Consider the following 26,710-nt stretch of genomic DNA (forward strand, 5'->3'; position numbering starts at 1 on the left):
GAAAGCATTGAACTTTTTGAAAATCTAGTTAAAGGATCTTATTGAATGTTTGTTGCCTGTCACCAACCCAAGACTGAAGAGATAAAACAGGAGTACAATCTTCAGATAGGCAGGACTTTATCACCTGCCTTAGACACAGGTTCTGGTTTCCTATTGATTATGATATCAATTCTTGTCAAGAATATATATCAGAAGGCTCTGATTTAACCACTCAAGGCCAAACTTCATCTACTTCCTCATTGTCAGAGGTATTCAAGGTAGTTTGCCTCAAGTTATGAATTATCTTTTGAGTGCTGCTGTCTCTAGATCTGCCATATACTAAGTTTCTTTCATATTAGATCTGTTATCACTCAAATGACTAAAGAATTAATTTTGTTTTATGTGAAGACATAAAAATATAGCTAATCAATTAGGAAATATGTTTGAAAATATAAAATTAATATTTTATTTAAAAGATGAATATTAGATGCTAACATATTGATGAACATGTGCAAACTCCACATTTATCCAAATCAGAAAAAAGGGATGTTAGTTTCAAGTGAATTCTTCAATAAATTCAATGTTACAAATTAGTGATCAAAACTTGTAATTTAAAACATGACCCTAAAGTATTATACATGTATTTGTGTTTAAATAATTAATGAAATAAATCTAAAGTAACTTTCCTATGTACATGTATGAATATACCATGGTGAATTTCAACATTGTGTATATCCACAAGACTGGGGTTCTAATTAGAATAAGATATATTCCATGTTTGTATAAACATATAAAAATGATTGTACTGTCATTTATAAATAAAAAGAACAAATACCTTAAAAATAATCTAAGATAAATAAGTTAATCTTCTGTTAATAATTAATTCAACATGGTAACATGGAATAATTATTACAGTGTTTTAGATACTTTGGTGCCTAAGGGTCACCTGTCATCTCTTACTGCAGCCAGGCATTCTTTACTAGCAACACCCACTTCTGTATTTATTGCTTCTAATTTGTGGTGAGAAATTTGATGTCAAGCCTATTAAACTGGAATCTAAATACATGTATGTTGGATTAGGGTATGTGTTGGATATAGATGTCTGAGGCAACGACTAAAGAGTAAAGTCTGAAAATTCAGTGCATAACATTCACTTTTAGACATCCAAACATTTTCTTTACTTTATGTGGGGATGGGTGTGAGAAAGAGTGGGTGCTTCTATGTGTGTGAGAATGTGTTTATTCTAGATGCATGTGTAAAATACTATGCATACACACACTTCATGCCCCTCCCTAAAGATATCTTCTACAATCAAAATACCAAGGTTTTGATCCATGTCTCCCAAATTAGCTTTCACAAAAATTTAGAGCCCTGGAATACTTTGACCAAGGGGGCAGGTAGTGTATGTGTGCACTACACACACACACACACACACACACACACACACACACACACACACACACACTTATTAAGCCTGTAGAGAGCAGAATAAAGAAATGCTTGGGGGTGCTACATTTCTAATCCTTGGTTAGGGTTAACACAGGCACATGCTTTTTGTCCATTCCTTCTTATGACCAAAATGCATGCTAGCCAGAAAATTGTCTTCATATTTAAATAAAGTCTTGGACATAAGTGTAGGGAGACTGCCTATCAACCCCACACTAACAAGACAAATAAGCCCATATCCCAGACACCAAAGATAATCACTACATAAAAAGGAAATGACCATCATAAATGTTTCTAAAGAAAAGCTCTGAACTTAAATTAGAGAACACTGAAAACTACCTTAACATATATTTCCATTGGGTTGACAGCCAATCTTCAACGAATCTGCTTTCCTGTTCTTATTAATAGCAAATAGACCATTTGTAGGAATCAGCCAATTATGAATCCTGCTTATCACCTTTATTTGTAAGAAAAGTTTCATTGGAATACAGACACACCCATTCATGTTATATTGCTATCTGGTATCGTGCTACCAAGTGGCTATAACAGAAACCATAAGACCAGCAAAGATGAACATAGTTACTCTCTGACCCTTTACAGAAAAGTCTGTCTATCCCAATATATAATAAAAGGCTATCAGGAATATTAAGTGTCATGATGAATAGAAAGGAGGTGGAAATGCTATTACTAGTAAATACTGATAGCACAACACCTAAAACTTGATAGACACTAAGTGTTGTACACATCATCTCATTGAATTCTTACAAAAATCCCAAATTAGTGACTATTATGTATCTCTTTTATAAATGAGGAGACAAATTTAGAGCTTGGTAATTTTCTAAGCACATGCAGCTATTGTTAAAAGAGACCAGGATTAAATCACAGTTTCCATATCTAGAGTTCTTAACCATGAGGTATATTGCCTCTATATATCTGGAAAACTGCTAGAAATAAGAGGAGTTTTAGTAATTCAAACATTATTGGCATTACTATAAGGTAAATCTTCTCTATCTTATGTATGTATTTGTGATTTGATTATAAGCTTCTAATCAAAAGTAAAAAAAAAAAAAAAACTAATCTTGCTGCATCTGAACATGAAATTCCCAAAGTATATACCCAGGAAATTTGCAATCACCTTGGTAAGTAAACCTCAAAGAGAAAGCAAACTCTACAACCCTGGACCTACAATAAAAATGAAAATCAAGGATATGGTGTATTTTATTTCTTAGGGAGGCAGGACAGTATGAATTTTTTTCTTCCTCATAGAAACAAAGACCCTGCCTTTATTCAACCTTCAGAAAGAAAACTGAGGTTCTTCAATGGAAATACAAACATTAATATATATGTGAAAAAAGTATTCTATATAAATTGGTTCATATTTGGAACCAGCAAAACTTAGAATCGTTGGAGCCTCCTACTGTGGGTCACCTGGATAAATGGCTGGTTCCTTGTTACCTCTATCCTTACATCTGATACCCTATACTCATATATATTTTACATATTACACACACACACACACACACACACACACACACACACACACACACACCCTATACTATCAATGCTTTTCCACAAGCTTTCTGGATGCAGCAATGAGCAGGAAGCTCATTCTCTATGGCTGCCATCCCAGACTCTTAGGAGATGACTGGAACTATGCTCAATTCTGCAATCAATGCCACACATTTCAAACAGAGAGGAATAAACAATTTTATAATATCTGGGATCCTAGTCTTTCACCTTTGCCAACTCCATCAACCTGCTTATTAAGGAGAAAGGAGATTGAGAGGAAAGAAGAAAAAGGAAGAATTGGTGCCTTGCATTAAAATTTTAGCTTCTAGATTTCTGCATCCTATATTATGAACTCCATATTCAGGATATTATTCATTTATTCACCATATTTCAGGCAAACAGCTTTTTCACAGTAGCACCAAATAAGTTAGAATGAGGGCTGAATTGACAGAGAATGGTTTCTGCAACTGTGCCCTGTGCTTCTTGCTTTTTGCCAACAAGAAGAGATAACCTGTGATGAGCTGTGGAGACACCTGGGGATAGTGATGAAGTCAATTCAGGAAGAATCAAGCAGTGCAAGAGGAAAGGCTTCATCTGCCCAACCAGGTTGTGTACAGTATGAAAAGAACCAAATCTGGGAAAGAAGATTTTTGGAACATATTTTACAAGAAGAGTAGTCAGTAAACAGGTTGAAACAAATGATTAATAAAATGTTTCACTGTATGAAGAGAAAAGAAAAGTGTCAGAAGTGAGAGGCCACAGGAGATTAAAAAAATTTTAAAAACTATAGCTAAAGCAATCATATTCAGAAATAGTCATTCACTGGTTAAACAAACTATAAGCTGTCAGTTTCACTCACTTGAATTCTTCTACCAATTTTTAATCATATAAAATTTTGAACCAACATAAAATATAAAACTTAAAAAGGTCACAAAATTTTAAAATACTATTTCAATCAGGGTGATTCTGAGGAAGGGAAGAAGGCGGAAGAAGGAAAACCCAGCTTATAGGAGTAGAAGTGGTAAAAATAGTCAAGGCAGAATATTTTTAATTATTCATATTTGTTTTTTACTTTACAGGATCCTGACAATAACTTTAATTTTAAATGTATCCAAGGCATTAGATAAGAATTAAAAATTCGAGTAGCTACTTCAACACATTTTCATTCCCAGCTGTTTTTGCCAATTTGAACTGTTCTGAGAGTTTGACCAGAATGAGAATATATCTTAATATTACCCTCACCACAACCCCCAGTCTTTAACCTGACTTCAAGCCTATAGGAGGTCATCAAGAACCAGAAGTCTAGTGGGAAATTAATTAAAAGGCAAAGAAATACAAGAGATATGGCTGGCATCCACTAGAACAGTATGAACTTATTAAAATAAAATTATTCATTCAGTGATAATTTATTCTTCTTGGCCAGTCAGTGGTTATTTACTACATGTACACATTCTGTATTATTTCCATGAGGATCACTGAGGGGCATTAAAAATAAAAGTAAGTTTTAAAGTTTCTGGCTTTCAGAGTTTATGCTTGGGAGAAGGAAGTATACAAAAGGAAAATCACTAATACAGGTGGAGGAATAGGAGAGATATAGGTCAAAGGATGCAATGTAGTGGATATGAAGAATGAACAAATCTAGGGAATGTACAATATGAGATTATAGTCAATAAAGTTGTATTTGGGATTTTTGCTAGATAAGTATATTTAATCTGCTCTTGCCACAAAATAAAAAGGATTATCATGTAACATATAGGTATTAATTTGCTTTATCATTATTTATATGAATCATATGCTGTATATCATACATACATAAATGTGTGTATATATGTATATATGTGTGTATGTGTATGTGTGTGTGTGTGTGTGTATATATATATATATATATATATATATATAAATATATATGTATGTATGTGTATACTTAGTTGTTTAAAAGAGAGAGAACGATGTTAAAGAGGTTACAGTGAAAAGGTCATCTAAAATGCAGACCCTCAAAAAAAATGCCATATCTACCAGGCCTTGATTAGATCCCTAACTTCCAGTGTTGTGAGAAATAAATATTAGCTGTTTAAATCCCCCCCAAAAAAGTGTGGGGGGAGGGGAGAGGGAGAAAGTTACATGCAGCCTTGTATTACTAGTTTGAATGATAAATGTTCCAGAGCAGCTCCACGTGCTTTGAGTGTGAGCAGGCCCGGAAGAGCTAGAGATGGAACAGGCAGGACTTAAATCAGGTTCATCTCTATTTGGTATTCGCCAGAAAGCAGACCTTGAGACAGGAAGCTCGGGTGACCTTGGGAAATGAAGGCCAGAAGTGGAAAAAGTGAGATGGGAGAATAAATGGACTTTATATGGTGGTCTTGCTATTAATACCTGCAGGTAACTGGAGCCTGGTACCTCTTGAAAATTTTGAAGGCTACTTGGTTAATAATTATCCCACCAAAGAAGCAAGAGAACTGGGTGTTTATAGGGTGAGGAATAGACAAGAATAAGCCAAATCTCCCCCCTAAAAACCAATGTTTAGAATTAGGAATGGATACCGTTTTCAGAGACAACAGGGCAGCAGCTTGAGGGGAAATGAGACTTAGGTCTGTGGATCACTTAGTACAATGCTTAGGAGGTATATTATCATAAAAGAAAATCTATCCTAGTCTGGACTCTAGTAGACTAGTGCTGGAAGAAGCCTTAATAGCTACTACTACAAATTCCTTATATTCAGATAAGAAAAATGAAAGTCAGAGGTCATTAATGTAACATTTTATGGAATAAAGCTAGGGTAGGACAGAGCTCAGCAGGGGAGAAAAATCCAAGTCTCTTAACTCTTCTCTCAGAGTTTTCTTTATTAAACCACACATTTTTTTATAGGGACTTCATAAAGCATAGACTTAAATTTTCTGTTAGTACTAGAATTTACTGTTAATTATTACTCTTTCAAATTCATGGTAAGTGTTGTTACTCTTTTTAAAAATTTAATTCTCAAAAATAGTCTTGATATCCCACTTCCCAATTTATTTTACTTATCCCGGAAAGATGAATCAGGTATCTCAAAATTTTGCCAACTTATAGAACCTACGTTTGCCAATTAGAAAGCCCAGTATGAATGTTAATTGCTCTATTTTATTGCACAGCCCCTCCCAACTAGTGACCTCACTCCAGGAGGCAACACATGTGTGAGGCAATCTATACCAAAAATGTTCATTTTAACAACACTTAACAGGACAGCATTGGAAACAACATAATCTCTTCTTGATGCAAAAATAAATAAAATATGACGTCTAGAAGACAGAATAAAGTATAGCAGCTAAGAATGAGTTATAGTTAGATCACCATAAAGTAATTTCAAAAATATGTCAGTGAAAAGGCAAGCAACAGTGTAGTCCACAATACATGATGTCTTTTGTACACAAAACCAGTGTGCATGGCTAATGGATATTTCTATTTCTTTGGTAGAAACATGACCTAGAAGGTATAAGACCATATGCAGCTCTTAGAAGTGGTTGCTCTGGAAAAAGTGGGGGAAAGGGGAAAGAAGGAATAAGATTGAGGAATAGAATATTGTGAGAAATGACTTCTTCTTTTACATAAAAAATAATGAAAATCAAAAGGTCAAAATTTTAAATATGTAAAAAAGTCTTAGTGGCTAATGCATGAGCATTTACTGTTTATTAAAAATACTTTTCTGGGGGTTCTTTTAAGTTAAAAAAATAAGCCATTCTAAGTAGTATCAACTTTAACAGAAAAGGGAAAGAAAGCCAACAGAGAAATGGTGTCAATGAAATCAATTCATAGATTTGCAAATATTCACATTCATGCCTAAGGATTGTATAAAAATCTTGGTTACAAGTACAGAGCTCTGGAAAAGAACTGCCCGAGTTTGAATCCTCACTCTACCCTTACAAGCTGTGTGATCTCAATAAAGTTATTTAACTTCTGTGCTTGATTTTTCTTGAATGTAGTGGTACCTCCCACAAAAGGTTGTTTAGAGGATTAAAATGAACTATATATTGCAGAAGAAATCTACAACAGTGCCTGCCACACAGAGAGCTCAGTGACATGCAGAAATCATCACACACCTATAGCTAGACTCTCTGAGACTTTCTCTATAAGAGTATTTCTTCTTTTATTCAAACTACCTTTGATACACTGATATGATAATTAGTCACAGGAAGAGAAGATTGCATGGGTTCTCATCTGCAGCACCAAGTCCTGCTTTGTAGAACAAAGTACTAATGAATTGCAACAGCAAAGCTCCTATTCATTCATTTAATAAGTTAAAACCTCATTATAATGTCATTTACTGTGCAGTGCAATTCAGCACAAGGGATTTCTCTTGGGTCCCAACTAGAAGGATTTAATTACTGGATTACTAAGAGGACTTTTCAGTCAAGTGGTATCACCTATGAGGCACACTTGAAGGACAGAGCTATCACTAGAGTCCAGCAACATGTTTTTAGGAGTAATAACATACAAACAGCCTTCAATTTAGACCAATCAAGATAAAATGAAAAAGAAAGTGAGTAATCACGTAAACCATGCATTTGAATTATCAGAAAGAAATTGGAGCAAAGTACCTACAGAATATATATACATATCAGTGACAACACAACAGGCATGAAAGAAATATGAGTGTGGTATAGAGAAAGAAATCTTTGTGTGCTTTTTGTTTTCTTCATTGTAAAGGTACAGACAAGAATACTGATTCCCACATTTATTTTGTACATTGTTATATAGCATGTTTTAGCACATTTTCTGTTCCTCTTTTAAGAGGTAGGCCTTATGACCACAGACATTCCCTTGTGGAATGGAAGAAAGGTAAGTTGAGTGTCTCAAAGTTTTGCCAGGCTACACAATATATTTTTATTAATTGCAAAGTCCATTCCAAAAGTTCAAGACAACTGATTCTAGGCTGTCAATGATAAGCCCTTTTTTTTTCCTAAGAGGAAGAAGAAGAGATTGCAAGCCAGCTCACTTCTGTGGTCCCAGCAGTGACAGTTTCTGTTCTGAAAGTTAAGTGTACATATATGATATGTAGATTATGACTATGTCAGAGACTAAATCAGCATACATAAAAAAGTACCAAGATCTACATGGGAAGATGTATTTTACTACTGTAAGCAAACTTAGTTCTCCTGTTAGATTATTAACAAGCAGCTGGAGTGCCACTAAATAAAGGCACGTCATGAATCCCCTTTGCCCCACAAAGTAGCAAAGATTTTTTGCCTATTGCCTGCCCCACCCCTCACACTCATGCTTTAATGGTAAAAGAACAAGCTTACTCATCTATGTCCAAATATAATTAGTTAAGTGACATTCAGCTTCACAAAAGGAACTTTTGTTTCGCTTTATGTTAGATATTCAATTATGGTCCATCATTTACATTTTTGAGACACTTTTATAAAATTCAGTTTACATCATAAAACACAATGCAATTCTAAAAATATAATGTCCAGGACTCTTTTATTATGAGAGGATGCTAAAAATGTTTCCTTTTAAACTATACTATATGGGTATGTATTACACACACACACACACACACATGTGCACAGTTGAAGTTCATCTCTCAATGAATACTCATCCAACTCTTTCAATATAAGGAGACATTAATAACAACTTCTAGGTTTCAAGTTCTGTGAAACTGAATACTTATAAAATTAGTTTTCATGTATATATGGCGATACATATTGTTAGCCTATATGATTAAGAATAATTCTGCACAAATATAGTTCAAGTTTGTGAGACTGTCTTCCTTATTTAAAAAAATTATTTCTGTCAAATTAATATTCTCTCACCTCTGACCATCATGTTATTTCCTTTTCTCCCCCCAAATATCAATTAACTTCGTGAAGGGATCTACAAAAGAAAAAATGGCCTAGCTTGCTCCGACATAAAATAATAGATTTCTCATGAGGTGCTGCAAGGACCCTAGCATGCTCTTTGTAAAGAACTAATTATAAAGCTTTATTATTTCTCATAAAGTCTGAAAGTTTGAATACAGAGGAAACAAGCATCAATATTTTCCCACACACTTATAGCATTTAAGTTGTAAGTACTTGGACTAGCAGCTTCAATCAGACAGGACTCATAAAATAATCATAAAATTTTCACTGTATTTCAATTATATTTAACAATAAAGTGACCATGGAAATCATCTTTGAACACAGACTATCTAAGTGGGAAAGGATCTCATTATCAGTCCATTGGCTTTGGTTAGGGAGGTCAGGGCATGTTTCCCAAGTCACTGAAGTGCCTTAAACCTTCCTTCCTGCTTTATTTCAGCCCAACACTACTGCTTAAACTGTAGAGTTTTGAAAAGTAGGATAAAGATCGGAAGATGTACAGTATGCCTGAAACATTCTTGGTAGATATAACAAATGTCAAATATGGACATGACCTTCCCATACATTGATGCTATTTCCTGGCTTATTTTCCTGGCTAACTAGTGAAGCTACTGGAAGAACCCAATGAACAGAGTAGAAAATCACACACACTCTTTTTTTTTTTCTTTTTTCTTTTTGGTGGTGCTGGGGTTGAACCTAGGGTCTTTGTGCTTGTGAGGCACACACTCTACCAACTGAGATATATTCCCAGCCCCCAAAATGTACTTTTAGGTGATTTCTTTCAGTAACTCTGCCAATAATATAAATAATTAAAGCTTCCTGTACACATACATTTGTTCATTCACAAATGGTTTTGAGGGCTGGGGCTGTGGCGCTTGCCTAGCATGTGTGAGGCACTGGGTTCGATCCTCAGCACCACATTAAAAAGAAAAAAATAAAAGATATTATGTGTCCACCTACAATTAAAAAATAAATATTTACAAAATGGTTTTGAATATTTCCCTAGGATATGGAGATGCAACAGTAAATAAACACTTACTTTCATGAAAATTACTTCTAGTAGAAGAGACAACTGTTAAACAACAACTATGAAATACCCTCCCACACACACACATAAAACAAAACAAAACAAAAAATCCTCAGATGGCTGTGGGCTGTGATGTCAACTAAAGCAAGGCAAAAGGGTAGAGTGATGAGTGACATTTTAGATAATAGTGTCAGAGTGAGCTTTCTGAAAAAACAACTCACCTATAAAGCTTTCACCTGGAGTCAGGCAGAGCTGAGTGCTACACACACTTTAACTCATTTCAACCTCAACACCCATATGAAGGCAAGAAAACTCTCATCCCCATTTCCACATGAAAAATGGAGGCAAAAAGAAGTTAAATAACTTGCCCAAATCCAGTGCCTGAATTTGAGCCCAGAATGTTAGGCCCTAAAGTACATTTTATACAGCATAAATAGCATTGAAAAGAGCATTCTAAAGTGAAAGGACATCTATTAAATACTGCCAGATCTTTTAAGTGTAAGAGCTTTCAAATAAAATCTCCATGGAAAAGAACAACCATAGACTAAGAATCTGACAATGTATATTCTTAACAAGGTTTTATCACTCAAGCATCTGTGTGATCTTAGGCAAGTCACATGGTTTGTTTCAGCTCAACTTCAGTTCCATGAAGTTAAGCTCTTCCTGTCTGTTCTGAACAGAATTCTTTCCCAAAATGAAGCCAAGCACATGGTACATGTTAAGGAACAAACCAATGCTTGCCGAACCAATTAAAACTTACCTACTATGTACCGAACAGGCAATAAGATACAAAATATAGTCTTAAGATAAAAATCCTTGCCTATTTCTTAATGGAAGATTCTGGCCTCCGCTGTTAAGAGTCATTTCTAGATTTCTTTCTAGCATTGAAATATTGTAATTGTGAAATTCTTACCAAAAGTATTACTGTTCCCAAATGTATATCTTTAAGGACAGGTAAATAAAAAGTTTCTAATTTACCATAATGAACAACAGAAACATCTCACAGTCTGTAAAATAATGATCTCATATTTCTGAATGGAATGATAGGAGAAAACTGTGAGTAAGAGGAGGAGGAAAGATTGTGCTGGTTTAATCTCAAAATAGACATACACAATAGGATGTTACTTGGAATACAATATTAATGTGTTTCAAGTAACATGTTTGGTGCCTATGACAACCAGTTAATTTGGTATGTTGAGAAATACTGCTATTGTAGACCACAAAGTATTTAAAGAAACGTTTGAAATATTAACATTTACCTGACATGTAGTTTCCTGAATTCTGTGTCCTATGTGAATAAGTATATGGAATGATCTCCTAACTACATGATATTCTATGTGCAGACCCCTGACTATTCAAAGGAATACATTTTGATATGGAATTTCTCAATTTTTCCCTATTTTTCTCATCATCCACTTATATAGGCATTGGATATTATTAGAAGGAAGACAACCAAGGTAACATTTGTTCATTTAAATAAAAAGATAGGGAGCTTCCTGGATATATAAAGGAGGAAGGCCTAGTTCTTTCAACCTATTTAGCATAGTAGCTAGTTTGCTTCTGGATGTGTTTATAGGACACAGACCAATAGATCACCCAGCGGAATCCTAGAACCCTCCATGGCATCAGCTTACTTCCAAAATCTTCCAAACTGATTTCCCAAACAGCTCCCCAAACTTAACAAAGTTCTTGAATTTCATATTCACAAAATATATTACAATGCCATAAGAAATTCTGAGCTCTGCAAAATGAGAATGGCGTGTGTGAGAGATCACACATATACATAAGTGGCACACTGTACAAATTATATGGCTAGCATTAAAGAATGGACAAAGATCAAACAGCCATGTAAGGAAAGACAACAGTTTGGCATGATGTGCCTTGATGTAAGCAAGCAAACCTGAGGATATGTAAGGGAAGGTATTTCCACAATCACCCTTTGCCCTCCACAGACTTTCAAATGGATAACTGAACTCCAAATGCAATACAGACACAGTTTGAAAGAGAACTTGCAAAAATACTGTTAAGGTTGTCTTTGATGATTTTCACTAAGCAGAATAAACACAGAGAGGGAATAAATCTTTCCTCAAAATGTCACAGGTAGGAAGAGAAAAGCTTTAGAAGGCCTTAGGAAATTATAGGGATTTCACAAATAGCATGCCATTAGAAATGGAGCAGACTTTAGGTAGTTCTGAAAAATGAAGGAGCTAATGGGAAACACACCACCTGGTACAGCAAACAGATTTAGAAGGGCACTGCTATAAATGTAAATAGAAAGTTACCTCTGCTTCTTGTAGCTTGTAGCATTAATACAGGATAGAAGCTGAATTAATCCCCCACCAAATGAAAATAATTCCCATCAGTAAAAGGCATGTGAGTGGCAAATGTAAAGACTAAAACACTTAAGGAATAGCAGGTACATATTAATACCCAGTTGTATGTTTCTGCCTCTCTTGTTTACTTTCTGGTGCTTCTTTACTAAGCAGGAATTTGAATTCTCTTTGACTCTTTGTTTCTCTCACATGCTCTGAGATTTACATCCATAACTATTTTCCACCTAGTACACTGCTTATGATAAAGGTATGGTAAAGGGATAAGGATGCATTTCTTGATACTAAGATTATTCAGTGTAACATTATCTCACATTCTATTTTGCTTTCACCTTCTTTTTAGGCCTGGTCTTCAGCGAGGGAGGTCATGCACTAAGAAAATGTTAACTGATATCAATGACTCTGCTAATGAGCTTATTACCCTGCTTTATAAACTTTTTGACCATAATTGCTATCTATAAAAGTTATCTATTGCTGCCTAACAAAGAGCCCAAAATTTAAAGTAACAGTTATCACCTCCCATTTTCTTCAGGTCAGGATTTAGGAAGGGCTTAGCTGGAGGGCTGTGGCTCAGGGTTTTTCGTCAACTGTCTGTAATCTTGACTGAGGCTGCAAGATGTGCTTCTTAGCTTAGTTAGGTGGTTTCTGGCTGACTTCAGAAGATTCACCTCGAAGCTTACCCACTGTTGCAGGCAGGCCTCGGTTCCTTACTGCATGGGCCTCTCCCAAGGCTGCCTGAGCTCCCTCACAGCATGGTAGTGCCTTTTCCTCTCAAGTCTGCCTTGTTCACCCAGATAGTTTGTTCTGGGTTGAATGGTGACTACAAAAAGAGATATCACTTTCCTGAGCACTAGAACCCATAAATATGCACTCATTTCTGGGGAAAAAAAAAGAAAAAGAAGAAAAAAGGATAGGGAGCGAGGCCTTGTTGGTGTAATTAAATTAAGAATCTCAAAACTTTGAGATCCTCTTGGGGTGAATTGTAAATCCAATGACAAGTGGCCCTATCAGAGACGAAGAAATAAGAGAAAGATAGGGAAGACACTATGTGAAGATGGAAGAAGTGATTAGAATTAGGACTATTTGTTCTCATAAACCAAGAAGCCCTGGGAGCCACTTGGAGCTGGAAAATACCAGGATGGATTTTTCCCAGAACCTTCAGAAAGAGTATGGCCATGCTGACACCTTGATTTCAGATCTCTGGCCTCCAGAATCTTAAGAGAATAAATTTCTGCTGTTTCAATTCGTCGTGTTGTAGTAATTTGTTATGTCAACATTAGGAATCCAGTACAGAGTGATATGAGACAAAGAGTGAGAAAGAGAGGGCACCCAAGATGGAAGCCACAGTCTTTAAACCCAATCTCAGTAGTTTCCATTACTTGGACATTCTGTTCACTAGAAGGGAGTCATTATGTCCACATCATGTTCAGGACAATGAGAATTTAGTTCTACCTCTCTGGAAGAGAGATATAAAAGATATATGGACATCTGAAGTCTCTCAAAATGACTATTGAATTATCCCATTTCTCTGAGGTCAAGATACTGGAAAGAGACAAGTACAGGTGTGAGTTTTGAAGATATCATAGGATTTTTATTAATTCCTGTCTGTGATTTCCATATATTTTCAGACACTATCCTCTGCCATTTAGTGTTCTAGACACAGAATTAATCTTTCTAGCTAGAATGTGGAACTTGGTTCCATCAATTTTTACAACTGGAAACACCTGTAAATCAAGCTATACAGTGCTCTAATATTTATTCTTTGGAATTAACTGTTGGGACAATATATTTACAAGTTGTCCTGTATGGGCCACTTTTAATAAAGCCATATGTTAGTAGCAGCTCAATGAACATTTTAGCACAAGGGGGAAAATCTTCATTTAACTCAGCATTCATTACTTATTGCAATAAATGTATTCTGCTATCTCTGTGCATTAACTACTGTGGCCCTGAGATTAACCTTTCCCGTTTGCTTGTTCCTGACCCCTGAGCATCCAAAATTACTCAAAGCCATTCTGACGGCTTTAATTTATGAGAACACCTTCACATATTCATCTTTTAAATCCTGAAAATGATTATCCCTGCACAACAGTGACTCTCTTTTTAATCTTAGCTGATAACTCTGATTAAACACATCCAAAGGCTGATTACCCCCACTGCGGTTAATGCTAGTGTCGCTGCTAACTACTTATTTCACAGCGGGAATTGCCTTCAAGAGCCCATTTACATTATTACCCAGAATTGATTTACACTGTTATTTCCTATTGATCACATAGGAAAAAGAAGGTATAGACAGTGCTCTCTGAATGCTCAAGATGGCAAATAATGCAAAGCGCAGACATTATTGTACACTCAACCAGTGATACTACAACATAAATAATAGTTGCTTTCAATACACAGATGTTATTAAAATACATTATTTTGTATTAGAATAGTTGTTTTATCACAAGACAATTGTGGGGATCATCACAACAAGTTAATAAAAAAAAAAAAGATGCGCATGTGGCAGGTGGACAGTTGGGCAAATTTTGCCCTGTGATTTCTTATACTGCTGGAATCTTTGAGCAAGGAACATGTTTGGAGATGAGATAACAGATGCTGGAAACATCTGCTGATTTCTAGAATCAGGCAGCCCATCCTGAGTGTCTTATTGATTGGTAGCCTGTGGTGGCACCTAATGACCAAGGAGAGAAAGAGACAAACACAATGCTTTCATTAATTCTATAGTAAAAATCTATCAAGAGCCAAATCTTGTGGAGTAATTTCAGATGCTAAGGATCTTAGGATTGAATGAGGCAAATATTATTTCTACTTCTTTAAAACATTAGTCTATTTGAGAAGGCATGCAATAAACAATTACAGACATTGTCATTAACCGACAATACCACAAAGGAAAACAAGAACCTGTTAAGAGTTCTCTTCAAGAAAAGCCCTAGTCTGTGACCCAGCAAGATGTCTGTCTGTCTTAACCAAAAGGGTGGAGGGCAAGGGATTGCTACTCAGGATTCCAACACTCTCCAGGGCAATGGTCTTTACACTTGAGCTTGAATCAGTTACTCAGAGAGCTTGTTAAACCACAAAGTTTCTGATTCAGTCAGTCTGGGTGAGGTATGAGAATTCACCTCTGTAACAAATTCCTAGGTGATGCTACTGTGTCACCTGCTCCAGGGACTGCATTGTCAGACCTGCTGTTCTGGGTTTTATTTGTTATCTCTCTGTCTTCTTCCACATTCATCCCGAGGATCACTAAAGGGATCAAATGTATGAAACTGCTTAATGTAAATGAACAGAATGGTCATTAGGAAGAAATGGATTCAAACAGAAACTAAATTCCTAATGCACTTAAGAAAAACGAACCAATCAGTTGATTTTAGAAGGAACAATCCCATCTTCCCTTTCTGGAAGGAAGATGATTTTATAGTCTTCAAAACCCATTTTTCTCTTTATGTAATATAAGTCGTTTAATTATGGAAGGGGCTCATGAGAGCTCTCAGGTCTCCATCAGATCCAGGCAGAGTCACACTCCTAACAGCATGCCTCCTCCAGTGCTGTCACAATCAGACCCCTGATGGGAGAGCCCCTGATGGCTGAAATCAGGTCACCCTTTGCAGAGGACCGACTCAGAACCATCTTATGGTTACCTACTTCAGAAACTGAATTTCCTCAGACCAGCAGGCTCCCTTTCAGCTACCACTAGAGAAAGCAGGGAATAAAGATTTACTGCTTAATACTCTGGTGTCCTTAACTCTCCTTTTGGGGATTTGACTTACTCACTTTCCAGTTATGGCCCTATTGAGAAAAATCATCATTTTTTCTAGGTGGCCTAATTATTTGAAGATTTAAGGGTTCAGATCATCCTCATGTTTTCTGGAGGTCATAGAAGCAAGAAATAGATGGTAGTATGTTAGTCCCATTTGTCAATTGTGATCTGAGTAAATCACATACATTTAATAAAATTCAACCAGTACTTAACTTCTCTGAATTTCATCTTTATCCTTTATAAATTAGTGAGTATTTCTACAGGCCTTGGATCTGCAAAATGTCTATAAAAGTCCAGATAGTATAATCCCTGTAGCAATTTCTCAACTGGGTCACATGAAAGCAATTATAGGGGCTGGAGTTGTAGCACAGTGGTAGAGCGCTTGCCTCTGAGGCACTGGGTTCAATCCTCAGCACCATATAAAAATAAATAAGATAAAATTGTGTCTATCTACAACTAAAAATATATATTTAAAACAAAGAAAATACATTTTTTTAAAAAAGAGAATGCAATCATAGTCAATAGTAAGCAAAGGGGCATGGATGCGTCCTAATTAAACTTTATTTAGAAAAATAGGTAGCAGGCCTAGCCAATACTATCACTGTCTTTCTATTTCAAGGATCCCTGGTCACTTCCATGCCTCTAATGTGGATTTGGTTTGTTATTGAGAATTTCTTTTCTCCTTGCGTCAGAAGAAAATATCATTACTTATCATGTCACTTCCTCATAGGAATTTCAAAAGGACTGATGAGTTAGTGTTTCAAAGTGCCATGGTTTCTTGATGAAGGGCACAAGAGAAGTACTAATTATTATCAATAGTACCTTTTAAACTACTATCATCTGATTATTATTGCACCTGGGAATAGAATAAGGGATCTGATTCATACTACTCATTCAAACGTTATGCTATAGTCTCTCATCCTAGAGTTTCCCTTCAAATGACTAATAAAAAAAACTGAGTTAGATGCTAATATTACTCTTGGATGCCTTTGCAAGATTAAATGGAATAAAAGAAACAGATTCTACCATTTTATATACACAGATTTAATATTTTCCCACTTGCCTGTGATGATTATTCAGCTCTAAAGCCTGAAAGTGGAGCATTCCAATGAAATGGAATAGACATGTGAGCTATGCTGAAAATCATCCAATACAGTAGGTATAATATTTTTTCCCCTTGGGAGAAGCTCTGTTAAGAGTAAATTTCACAGGAGACTCTGGAACTGGATATATGTCAAAATATGACTAAAAAGGGTTGTAGATGGATAGTTGACACCAATTTCATTATTTCTTAGGAATAGTAATATAACTTTTCTTTTAGGATCTACTTACCAATTATCAGCCAGTTTGCCACTTTTAACAATTAATTTGATATTTAATTCTCTAGCACCAGTCATATACAAGGGAATCTATTAGAAAGGCAGAAAGTTTGTACATAAAAAGTAGCAGGTGAAGAATATTCTCAGCATGTAAGCACACAGTATTCTGGAGTTTGAAAAAAAGGAAGTCACTTTTAGCTGAAGTGATAAGAGAAGACTTGTTTCACAGCAGCAGTGATATTCAAGCTAAGTCTGGGAGATAGGTGAAAAGGATCAAAGATAGCCTCCAATACAGATACCACGCACAGAGATACCACTGTGAGCAATTCATATCATACAAAGTAGTTCAAATATGACAGTAAATCATGGAAGCCCACAGATAATCAGGCTAATAAGTCTATGTTTAAGGAAAAATCCAATGGAGGATTTTGAAAGGTTTTAGTTACTTATCATTTCTTCATTCAACAAATATCTTTGAAGCCTCTATTATATTTTAATAAACTATATGTGTATAGAAACAAGGGGAAAAGATGAACCCTTAAAGTCTCTGCCCTTATTCTGGTAGAAAGAGATAGATAATGAAATAATAATATAGTTGAAGGTTACATGCTACAAATAAGGAATTAAAAAATAAGGCAGAGAAATAATTATGAATAGGTTAAAGTGACACCTGAGGTTACATTTAAACAAGGATTTGAGGAGTAAATGGAGCAAGCCATGTAGGTATCTTGAAGAACAGCATTCCAAGCAGAGGGAACACCAGTGTCAAGACATCTAGGATCTGCAGAGAAGCCTGGTGAGCAAGGCAAGCACAGAAGGGGATAATGTCAGAAAAGAAAAGGTCACATCAAGTTGAGCTTTGCAGACAAGTCTCAGGACTCTGGATTTAGGTATGTTAACCCTACCAGAACTGTGCAGCATATTCTGCAGGATGGAAAGTATTTGAAATAAGCAGCTTTAAAAAATCCATTTTCCCAGTAAAAAGATTCTAAAACAGTTCTTTCATTTGATTCTTTGGCACAAGTTTAGGAGACACTATGCTAGACATTGACACTAGCACTATGACCAAGAGGGAGAAAACTTGCTGGCATGAAGCTGATCATTATTCTGACAGAATGGTGATAGCATTAATAGAAAGAAATATCCCACATGTGTACAAGCTTCTAAACAACTATAGAAATAAAAATTTTACTAAAAATTGTCTAATCTTGTAGATCCCAAGAATTAGTTATTTAAATAGTCTTTCGTCCACTTCCTAAGTTAGTTTAGCAATAGTTTTCAATAAAACATTACCCAAAATTCTTGATGCTCAAGATTCCTTTTGGGAAAAATGTTTGGATATTTTGGCATTGAAAGAAATCACTTAAAATATCCAGGCACTGAAGAAGAAACTGAGTATGTGGGGCTTATCATTCCATCAATCATGATGTGTCTCAGAACACAGGCTACACATATAATGAATTCAAATACAATCATTTGTGAATAAACTAATTTAGCAAGCATTTAAAAAAAAGCAAAGACCAGTCCAAAATGCCCAAGTTTGCCTGTACCCCAGATAATAGCATTTTCCAAACAAATTGCTGACACATGAAGATATCGTCATTTGTAGCTGGATGACTGACTTTAGTATCCCTGTAATGGCAAACCCATCGTCTCAGAGGACAGATAGGAACTAGTCTCCACTGTCAAACTGTCGTAGAATTATTAAACATGGAGGGGAAAAATGACCCAAACAGTATGTAATGAGCTTCCTTTTCATTCTCTCACTACAAAAGCACATCTGTGGATTGTTAATGACTCTGAAATGGATGAACCAAATTGATGAGCAAGAAAAACATCTCTCAGGAATAGGAAACAGGAAAATGAACACACAGTGTTTATAAAACATAATTTAAAATATAAGGGCTTGTGAAAGTACTGGGAAATATTTTAAAGTGACATATGAGTGTAAGGTATTATTAATCATTTTCATATTCTTTCCATCATCCTATATCATTAATATTTTTAAATATTCAGAAATACCAATATGTTGTCATAAAGACTCTGTTTGTTGATTTTTATGAGGTAGCACTGCCATGCTAGTCTATTAGCTTCTATTCTGTTGGATTTTTTTTTTTTAACAAAACATGCCTTGTGAACTTCATGTAGTGATTTGAGAATTTATCAGGCTCTCAGTATCTAAGCTCATGTGAATTTTATACCAAGTCCTGGGACTACCCACATTTAGAATCTGCATCCAACAAATACACATTTGTCCCAGGATGCCCATGAAAGAAACACCTTAGCTCAAAGATAGGACTCTTAGCTACAAGATATGATTATAGTATAAACAGGTATTAGGTTATTGATCTTCATACCTCAGTGCCTGGTATTGTGTAAGTCTTTAATAACTCTGAAATAAGATGATCGACATTCAAAGGAAGCAGAATAACTTATTCAGAGATAGCAAATAGCAGCAAGCCCACTAAAAATTATCACATTTGCAACCCATAAGCTAGAGCTATCATCCGACCACAGAAAATTCAGAGTTGGAGATTTCTGACTTGTATTTTAATACCTAAGAAAGAATTGAATCAACTGGAGACCCAGCTTAGTGCTTGGTTTAAGGGCAAACATGAGTCTGAAAATAGTCAACAATCTGCCTGTTCTCAGAATACTATAGTTCAACTATATCACAAAGGTAGCATTAGGAAGGAAAAAGAGCATTTGTAAACATGAGACTATATAATCCTGGAAGGGAAAATCACCTTAATACTCAGATCATGAACTGACTCAGAGGGAGAACCACTGGAACACTCTGATCACCTCCGTAAACAGGGTTTCATTTGATATAAATATATATTCTGTAACTGTGAGGGGCCATTTGTCACATGATTTGACTCTTTCAACACAAGATTAAGAAGACTAAAAATGATAAGTCGTAAGAGAAAAAAATTACACAATATTCAGTTGATATATTTTTATAGCAATCCACAGTGAGCAAAATAAAACATAGTATTTATAATATTTACAAAAAACACAATTTTTATACATTATTCTTTAATATAAATCCTCAAGTTTAAACATACTTTTAAAGTAACCTTTAGAATTACACTACACACGCTATCTCTCCATTCACACATATCCATGGGAAACTCATTCTTACACAATCTGTCTATACAGAGTCCATATATTATCCTATAAGTTGTGTTATAATTTTTAATCATATTTTCTCCACTGCTAAAAACATACACACACAACCAGCTTCTCGTTTTCATAAATGTAGTCACAGATCTGGGAAATATCATAAGAAGCAGGTGAATGGGATAATCAATAAACTGGTGTCTCAGTTTCCGGGTCAATGCACACCCTAACAGTGCAATGAAACTCCCTGCCTTGGCCCTGAAGATTATGTGATTTCAAAAGCCGTGCCTTTAACCATTTTCTCTCTTAGTATTTTTATTCTACACCACCCCACCCGAGTTGGCTGAGCAACAAGGTCAATTAAATGCAGTACTTTTCTCAATTCAAATATAATGTAAATTTTGACCATTCCACATTCAAGGAGCAAATATATTCTCACACTGACAACCACATTCCACTGGCTTTTCCTGAAAGCAAAGTGTGACAGATGCCTTGGCTGTAATTGCCAATCAGCCTTTACATGGCAGCTGAAAACACAATGCATCACTTTGATCTCCTTTGCTCTAAACACATTCACAATCAAGAAGCCTGAACAAGGAATAAGAAATTGGCATCATTTCCAGAAGCTGTCACTTGTGGCACTTAAATACTATAATGTATATTTTGCTCATATTTTATTTCCCTATTTCAGAGACATTCTGTTAAAGACCCGAACAACAACAACAACAACAACAACAACCAAAAGAATCACCCGTAGTTAAATACCATAAATACAGGCACACAAAAACTCTGACTACAAGCACATTTAATTAAATACCACTACTATCATTTCTTTCCCCAATTATGCACTTGGGGAATAAGACAAGGTAAGACTTCTCATCTGGTTTTAAAAAGTATTCAAGAAAGCTGGACTTACATTTTGCAGGCAGGTCATAGCCACATGTGATTTTTGCATGTCCAGTCTCACAGCCATTCAGGTTACGACATTCAGCAAGCAAACAGGGGCCAGCTGCTCTATGAATGCAGCCATCCACTAGAGGAGAAAGAAGAAAGTTAGCCTATATTTGATCTTTGGGAAAAAAATGTAAAACATGAGATAGGAAGAGAGAGGGAACTCAATTTTTCTCCTCTTAGAGACCCACAGCCCTATGGAAGAAAACTTATGGTACATTAAAACACTATGTTCTCTCTCTTGCTCTGTGTGGATTTGGTTTACATGGTGAGCAGAACTAGAGGAGTGATAGAGGCAGTGTGCTGGTAAATGTTAAGTTCTCTTGATATGTTGTATTTTCCAATTTCACTCTTACAAATATGCCCACCACATCTAATTTCATGTCATCAACTCAATGTTACTGAAAACATGGTTGGGAAAAAATGCTAACAACTGTCTCTCCTGAGCTCTTAAGTATTGACTCCAAGATATCACAAGTTTTAGAAGTCAAGAAAAAAGGAAGCCAGACTGAAACACTTGTACTCTCCTGAAGAATAAGAGGGTAAAAATCAAAGCTATCAAAAAAAAAAAAATGAAACCTCTGCTCAACTTCTCATCACAAAAGCAGGATGCCAACAGGATTGCATTTCTCCAGGGTACCTGACTTGTTGGTAGATGCGGGGCTAGAGTACCTCTTAATAAACACAAAGAAGACCCACTCCTAGCTCCTATGGCACGAAGTGAAACAGAATGGCTGCAACTCTTGTTACTCTGCTAATTAAGCAGCAGTCTACTCTTGACTAGCCTCAGGTATAATCAGTTTGCAGGCTTCTCATTTGGGCCCCGTTGCATGAATCCTTTATAGTGAGAACAACTTTTGAAAATACAAATCTGATCTCACTCGAAATTAGCAACTTCTGTGACTGAATTGGGGTAAGTGCACAGGTGGAGGGCTAAAAATCCATAGGTACATAAACTAGGAAATTGAGAATTTCGGCATTCAGTCATTGCTAAATAGGCCCTGTGGACAGAAAGGAAATATGAGATTGCAAACCAAGGGAAAGAGGGAAGAATAATAATCTGGAATGCAAAAGCAGACTAGATTTTCAGAGGTCTCAAGAACTCGCCTCTCTCCACAGTCTGTTAACACCATGAAGTCATCATTGCTCTTAATTTTATTTATTTCTAGAGGAAGCTGGATATTGAAGATACTGTCACTGGGAAAAGTACAACTTATCTAATGTCCATGCTGGCTTCTGACAACCATGGAAGCAACATTTTTAGCTCAATGAGTGTCTATATCACTACTTACATATCTGTTAAGGTTGAGAAAGAAGGCAAAAACCTTCTCATCAAAATGAATTCACTCAAGATTACTCTGGACTGCAGTGTTTCACAGAACTTAGGTTGAAATCCAGAATCTATACCAGCCATGTGTGCTCCAAGCTCCAGTTTCCTCAGTGTCAATAAAGGTAGTACCTCACGTAGTTTTGCATGGAATTTGAAGAATGTTCTGCATGGGAGGTATTCAGCACTGAATTGACTGTATTATACAGTATTATGCACTCAATTGACTGTAGCTATCATAAATGTGAAATTTTGTTAAAATTTTAAAGCAACTCTTCCTTTTTAAAAAATGAGAAATAGAACAAGCAAAAAATACGAAAATCATCATTTACTACTCAGAGAACGCTTCAACATTCTCATACTCATTCTTTCACTATTCTTGCACACATACACTCAAAATAGTTTTTCTCGTACAAGAAAAGGTCAAAAATTTTTGCTCAAACTCTTTCACCTAGCAATTATAATTTTCTAAATTTAATATATGACATTATTAGCACAAGTGCAAAAGGTATGCATCTCTATAATTGTGAAAACTTGAAACTACTCAGATGTTCATCAATAGGGAGTTTGTTAAAAAAAAAGAAAAGTCCATCCATGCCATAGACTATGATGCATCAATTTTTAAAGATAGATCAACTTTTTGAACAAACAGAATCCTAAATGTGAAAAGATTTCTAAGTAAAAATTCTAGATTCAGAAAGTATGTATAGTACGGCCACAATTTTATTTAAAGTTATATGAACACACCTGTACACATGTACATGTACTTATGTAAGTAGTTAGGAGTTTTACACACTTGATTTTGTGATTATGAGATGGGAAACAAAGGGCGAAGCTATTAGGTAGGAAAAAAATTATGTTCTAATTGCTCTACGTTTGAATTTTTTTTAAGAACAAGAGCTTCAAGAAAAGAATTTTAAAGTGAACAGTTTTTCTTGGCAAAGAGATAATTATTAACTTACTTTGAAATGGATAACTAAAATAGGATTCACCAGTATACTTAATCATATGCTGTCAAATATTGTCTGCCCTATTTAGATTGCAGCCTAATGCAGTTTGCAGATATCTAATTCTTAAAATCTTCATGGTCATACCAGTATTCCTGACTGTATTAGAGTAATGAAAGTCTAGCTGAAGAGCTATTTAATAATAATGATTACAGCTTAAATGTATTGAATGTATCTATGTGCCAGGCACAATACCAAAGACAACCTTATAAGGCAGATTCTAATTTTATCATCTCCATTTTATGAGAACTTTATGAGAGGTTAGTAACTTGCTTACATTCATAAGGAATTGGCAACGTGATTGAAAACCCCAGATTTGTCTGATGCAGCAACCATCCTTTAACCATTATAATTCTCTGATCCAGTCTTGAATCCAGGCAGCCTTACCTGAATCCCTGGGTGTGACAATATTGAAGCATTACATAAAAAATGCTTTTTTATGATTTATAACATATATGCAATCAGAGGCACAGATCTTAAGTGTGAAGTTCTTATGTATTTTAGCAACAACCAACTAATCATGATGACAGTAACAAAATGTTTCCAACAGCTCCAAAGATAATCCTGTGCCCTTTCCATCCAAATTCCCATATCACCAATCACAGGGAGGCCTTTGTTTGGTTTTGATGACCACAACTACATTTTAGTAGTTATGCAACTTCAAACTTCAGATTGAGGTTCTGGTGTCTTGCACTCAACATATTTTTGAAATCCATATGTGTTAAAAATATTGGAACTTTGTGACTTTTTTATTGCTGAGTAATATTCCACTATTGATCACTAGAATTTCTTTATCTGTGAATGTACACAGAATTATTTATAGGTTTTAGTTATTATGAATACATCTGCATACTATAAAAATCCTTTGTAGCTATATGTTTCATTTCCCTGGACAAATGTGAAACTTCTGTTTAGGTACTGTTATGTATTTTCCTTTATAAAGAACTGACATATGGTTTTCCAAAGTGATTAGACAGTTATACATAGCGCAGCAATGTATAGTTCATATTTTAGCATTCCTTCGATGCTGTTATTTTTTTTTTTTAGTTTTAGCTATTCTGATGGCCATAAAGAGCATTCATTTTACATTTCTTTGATGACTAATGATGTTAAATATTTTGACAAATGCTTTTTAGTCATTCATCCCTTTCTTTTTAAAAAATATTTTTAGTTGTTGATGGACCTTTATTTTATTTACTTATTAATATGTGGTGCTGAGATGGAACCCAGTGCCTCACATATGCGAGGCAAGCACTCTACCAATGAGCTACAACTCCAGCCCTTGTTCATGTCTTTTACTAATTTTCTTTACTTGTGTTTTTATTTCTGAGCTGTGTTAAATCAGCCATTAATTCCACCAAATTTTTATTCTTAACTTCAGATTATTTTTCAGTTCTTGAAATTTCCATTTGATTTTTTTCTTACCATGTTTGTATCACTTCTGAAATTTCCCATCTTCTTATCAATTGCATTTATCTTTTCATGCACATTTTCTAATAGATTTCACATGGTGATTCTAAAGTACATGTCTGTCATTTCTAATATCCAGCTATAGGTCTGTTTATATTGACTCATTTTTTCACTGTCTGTGGTCACATTTTCTTGTTTCTTTGTATGTCTAGTAGTTGCTGATGGCATATTGTAAACTGTGAATAATATATTGTAGGCTATTTAGATTCTATTATCTTCCTCCACACATTGTTGAATTTTGTTCTAGCAGGCAGATAAATTACTATCAGATAAAATGAAGGTTTTGTCCTTCTTGAGTTTCAATAGAAAATACAAGGTGAAAGCCAAGTCTCTCTTACTTGGGGACAAGTGTGGGGTGGGGACCTAAAATTTCAAACTCTATATATTTGCTATAAATAAGAAGTTGCTGGATTTTCTTCTCCATTCTCTCAGCTTTCTAGCTTTTATTCCTTGGTTTTATAGAGTCTCTTCCTGCACATGCATTGTTCAAGGCTCGACAAGGATTAAAGAGGTGTTTATTTGTTGATTTGGGGGCTCCCCTTTCTTTGGATCTTCTTTCTGGGGAACTCTTATCATTTTTTAGTCACTCTGATAGTATCAAGTCAGTCCTATGATTCCTCATGCCAAATAAAACTGTTGTTTTCTGTTTGAGTTCTATTAGTCACTTGCCACATGGAGTAGGGAGGTTCCTCAAGATCAAAGCCATGTGCTTTCTTCAATGTAGTTCTCAAACAGTGTGGTTTCCTTCTCTCAAAGGCTGAATCATCTTTAGTGTCATCCTGCTCTTAGTTGCTCCATACTGACAACAAGCAATTTTGTTGTTGCCTATATTTTGTTAATAATTTATAATTACTATTGAAAGGAAGGTTATTCTGATACAAACTTCTCTGCCACTACCTGAAGCTGAGACTATGTACTATATCTTTGACAAGTTTGAACATGATCTTATGTCATTTCAGAGCTATATTTGTGACTTGGGGGGAAGCATGTGAGATAGAATGCGATGGCAATATCAATTGTATCAGTTCTTGTGCTTAAAAGTCTTGTCTTCAAAAGATAAAAAGAGAATAGTCCTACGTGTACAAACTCAACAAGGGAGTTTAAAATTTTCTACTGCCATTTCTGTTTCTTGACTTACTTTTCAGAAATGCAAATCCAATCATCTTTACTTCCTTACTCAGTTAGTCCTTACTATTCCCCATATGTCTCATTACAAAATTCTTAATTCCAAATTTCGGCATTTTAGACTTTTCACAAATTTCAATCGAACTTCCACTTCTAACTTCATATCATCCCACTCTTCTTCCTTTTCCCAAGACCTCACAATTCCCTAACTGTACCATGGCATTTTTACCAAATACCCTCTACTTCTACCTGGGGTATCTAGTTACCTCTCCCTTGTCTTTTCTGCTTAATAAGGTCTTTCTCATTTTTCAACTTCTAGTTCATATGTTTTCTTCTTTTAAAAACTATCTGCTACAACCTTTAACAAAATAATATCTTTTTATTATCATAATATTCAGGTGTGTACCCTTCTTCTCTTGCTTATAAACTGTTTTATACCTATTACACAAGCAGTCAAATGCTTATGTGTACAAGATCTATCTACTCCCTCAGCCTAACTG

The 26,710-nt window shown here is 35.4% G+C and overlaps 1 protein-coding gene across 8 annotated transcripts in view; it reads right to left on the reverse strand.

Moving 5' to 3' along the window:
• The window catches only part of Macrod2 (mono-ADP ribosylhydrolase 2), a 1,956,002-nt gene that overhangs the window by 1,254,373 nt on the left and 674,919 nt on the right, over nt 1–26,710 (reverse strand). For all 8 annotated transcript variants that reach the window (XM_078051387.1, XM_078051384.1, XM_040275965.2 and 5 more), the window contains one exon: nt 21,247–21,363. In XM_078051387.1, the coding sequence (XP_077907513.1) occupies nt 21,247–21,363 (117 nt within the window). The remainder of the gene's footprint in view (nt 1–21,246; nt 21,364–26,710) is intronic.

This window comes from Ictidomys tridecemlineatus, chromosome 5 (genome assembly GCF_052094955.1).
Source record: "Ictidomys tridecemlineatus isolate mIctTri1 chromosome 5, mIctTri1.hap1, whole genome shotgun sequence".
NCBI lineage: Eukaryota > Metazoa > Chordata > Mammalia > Rodentia > Sciuridae > Ictidomys > Ictidomys tridecemlineatus.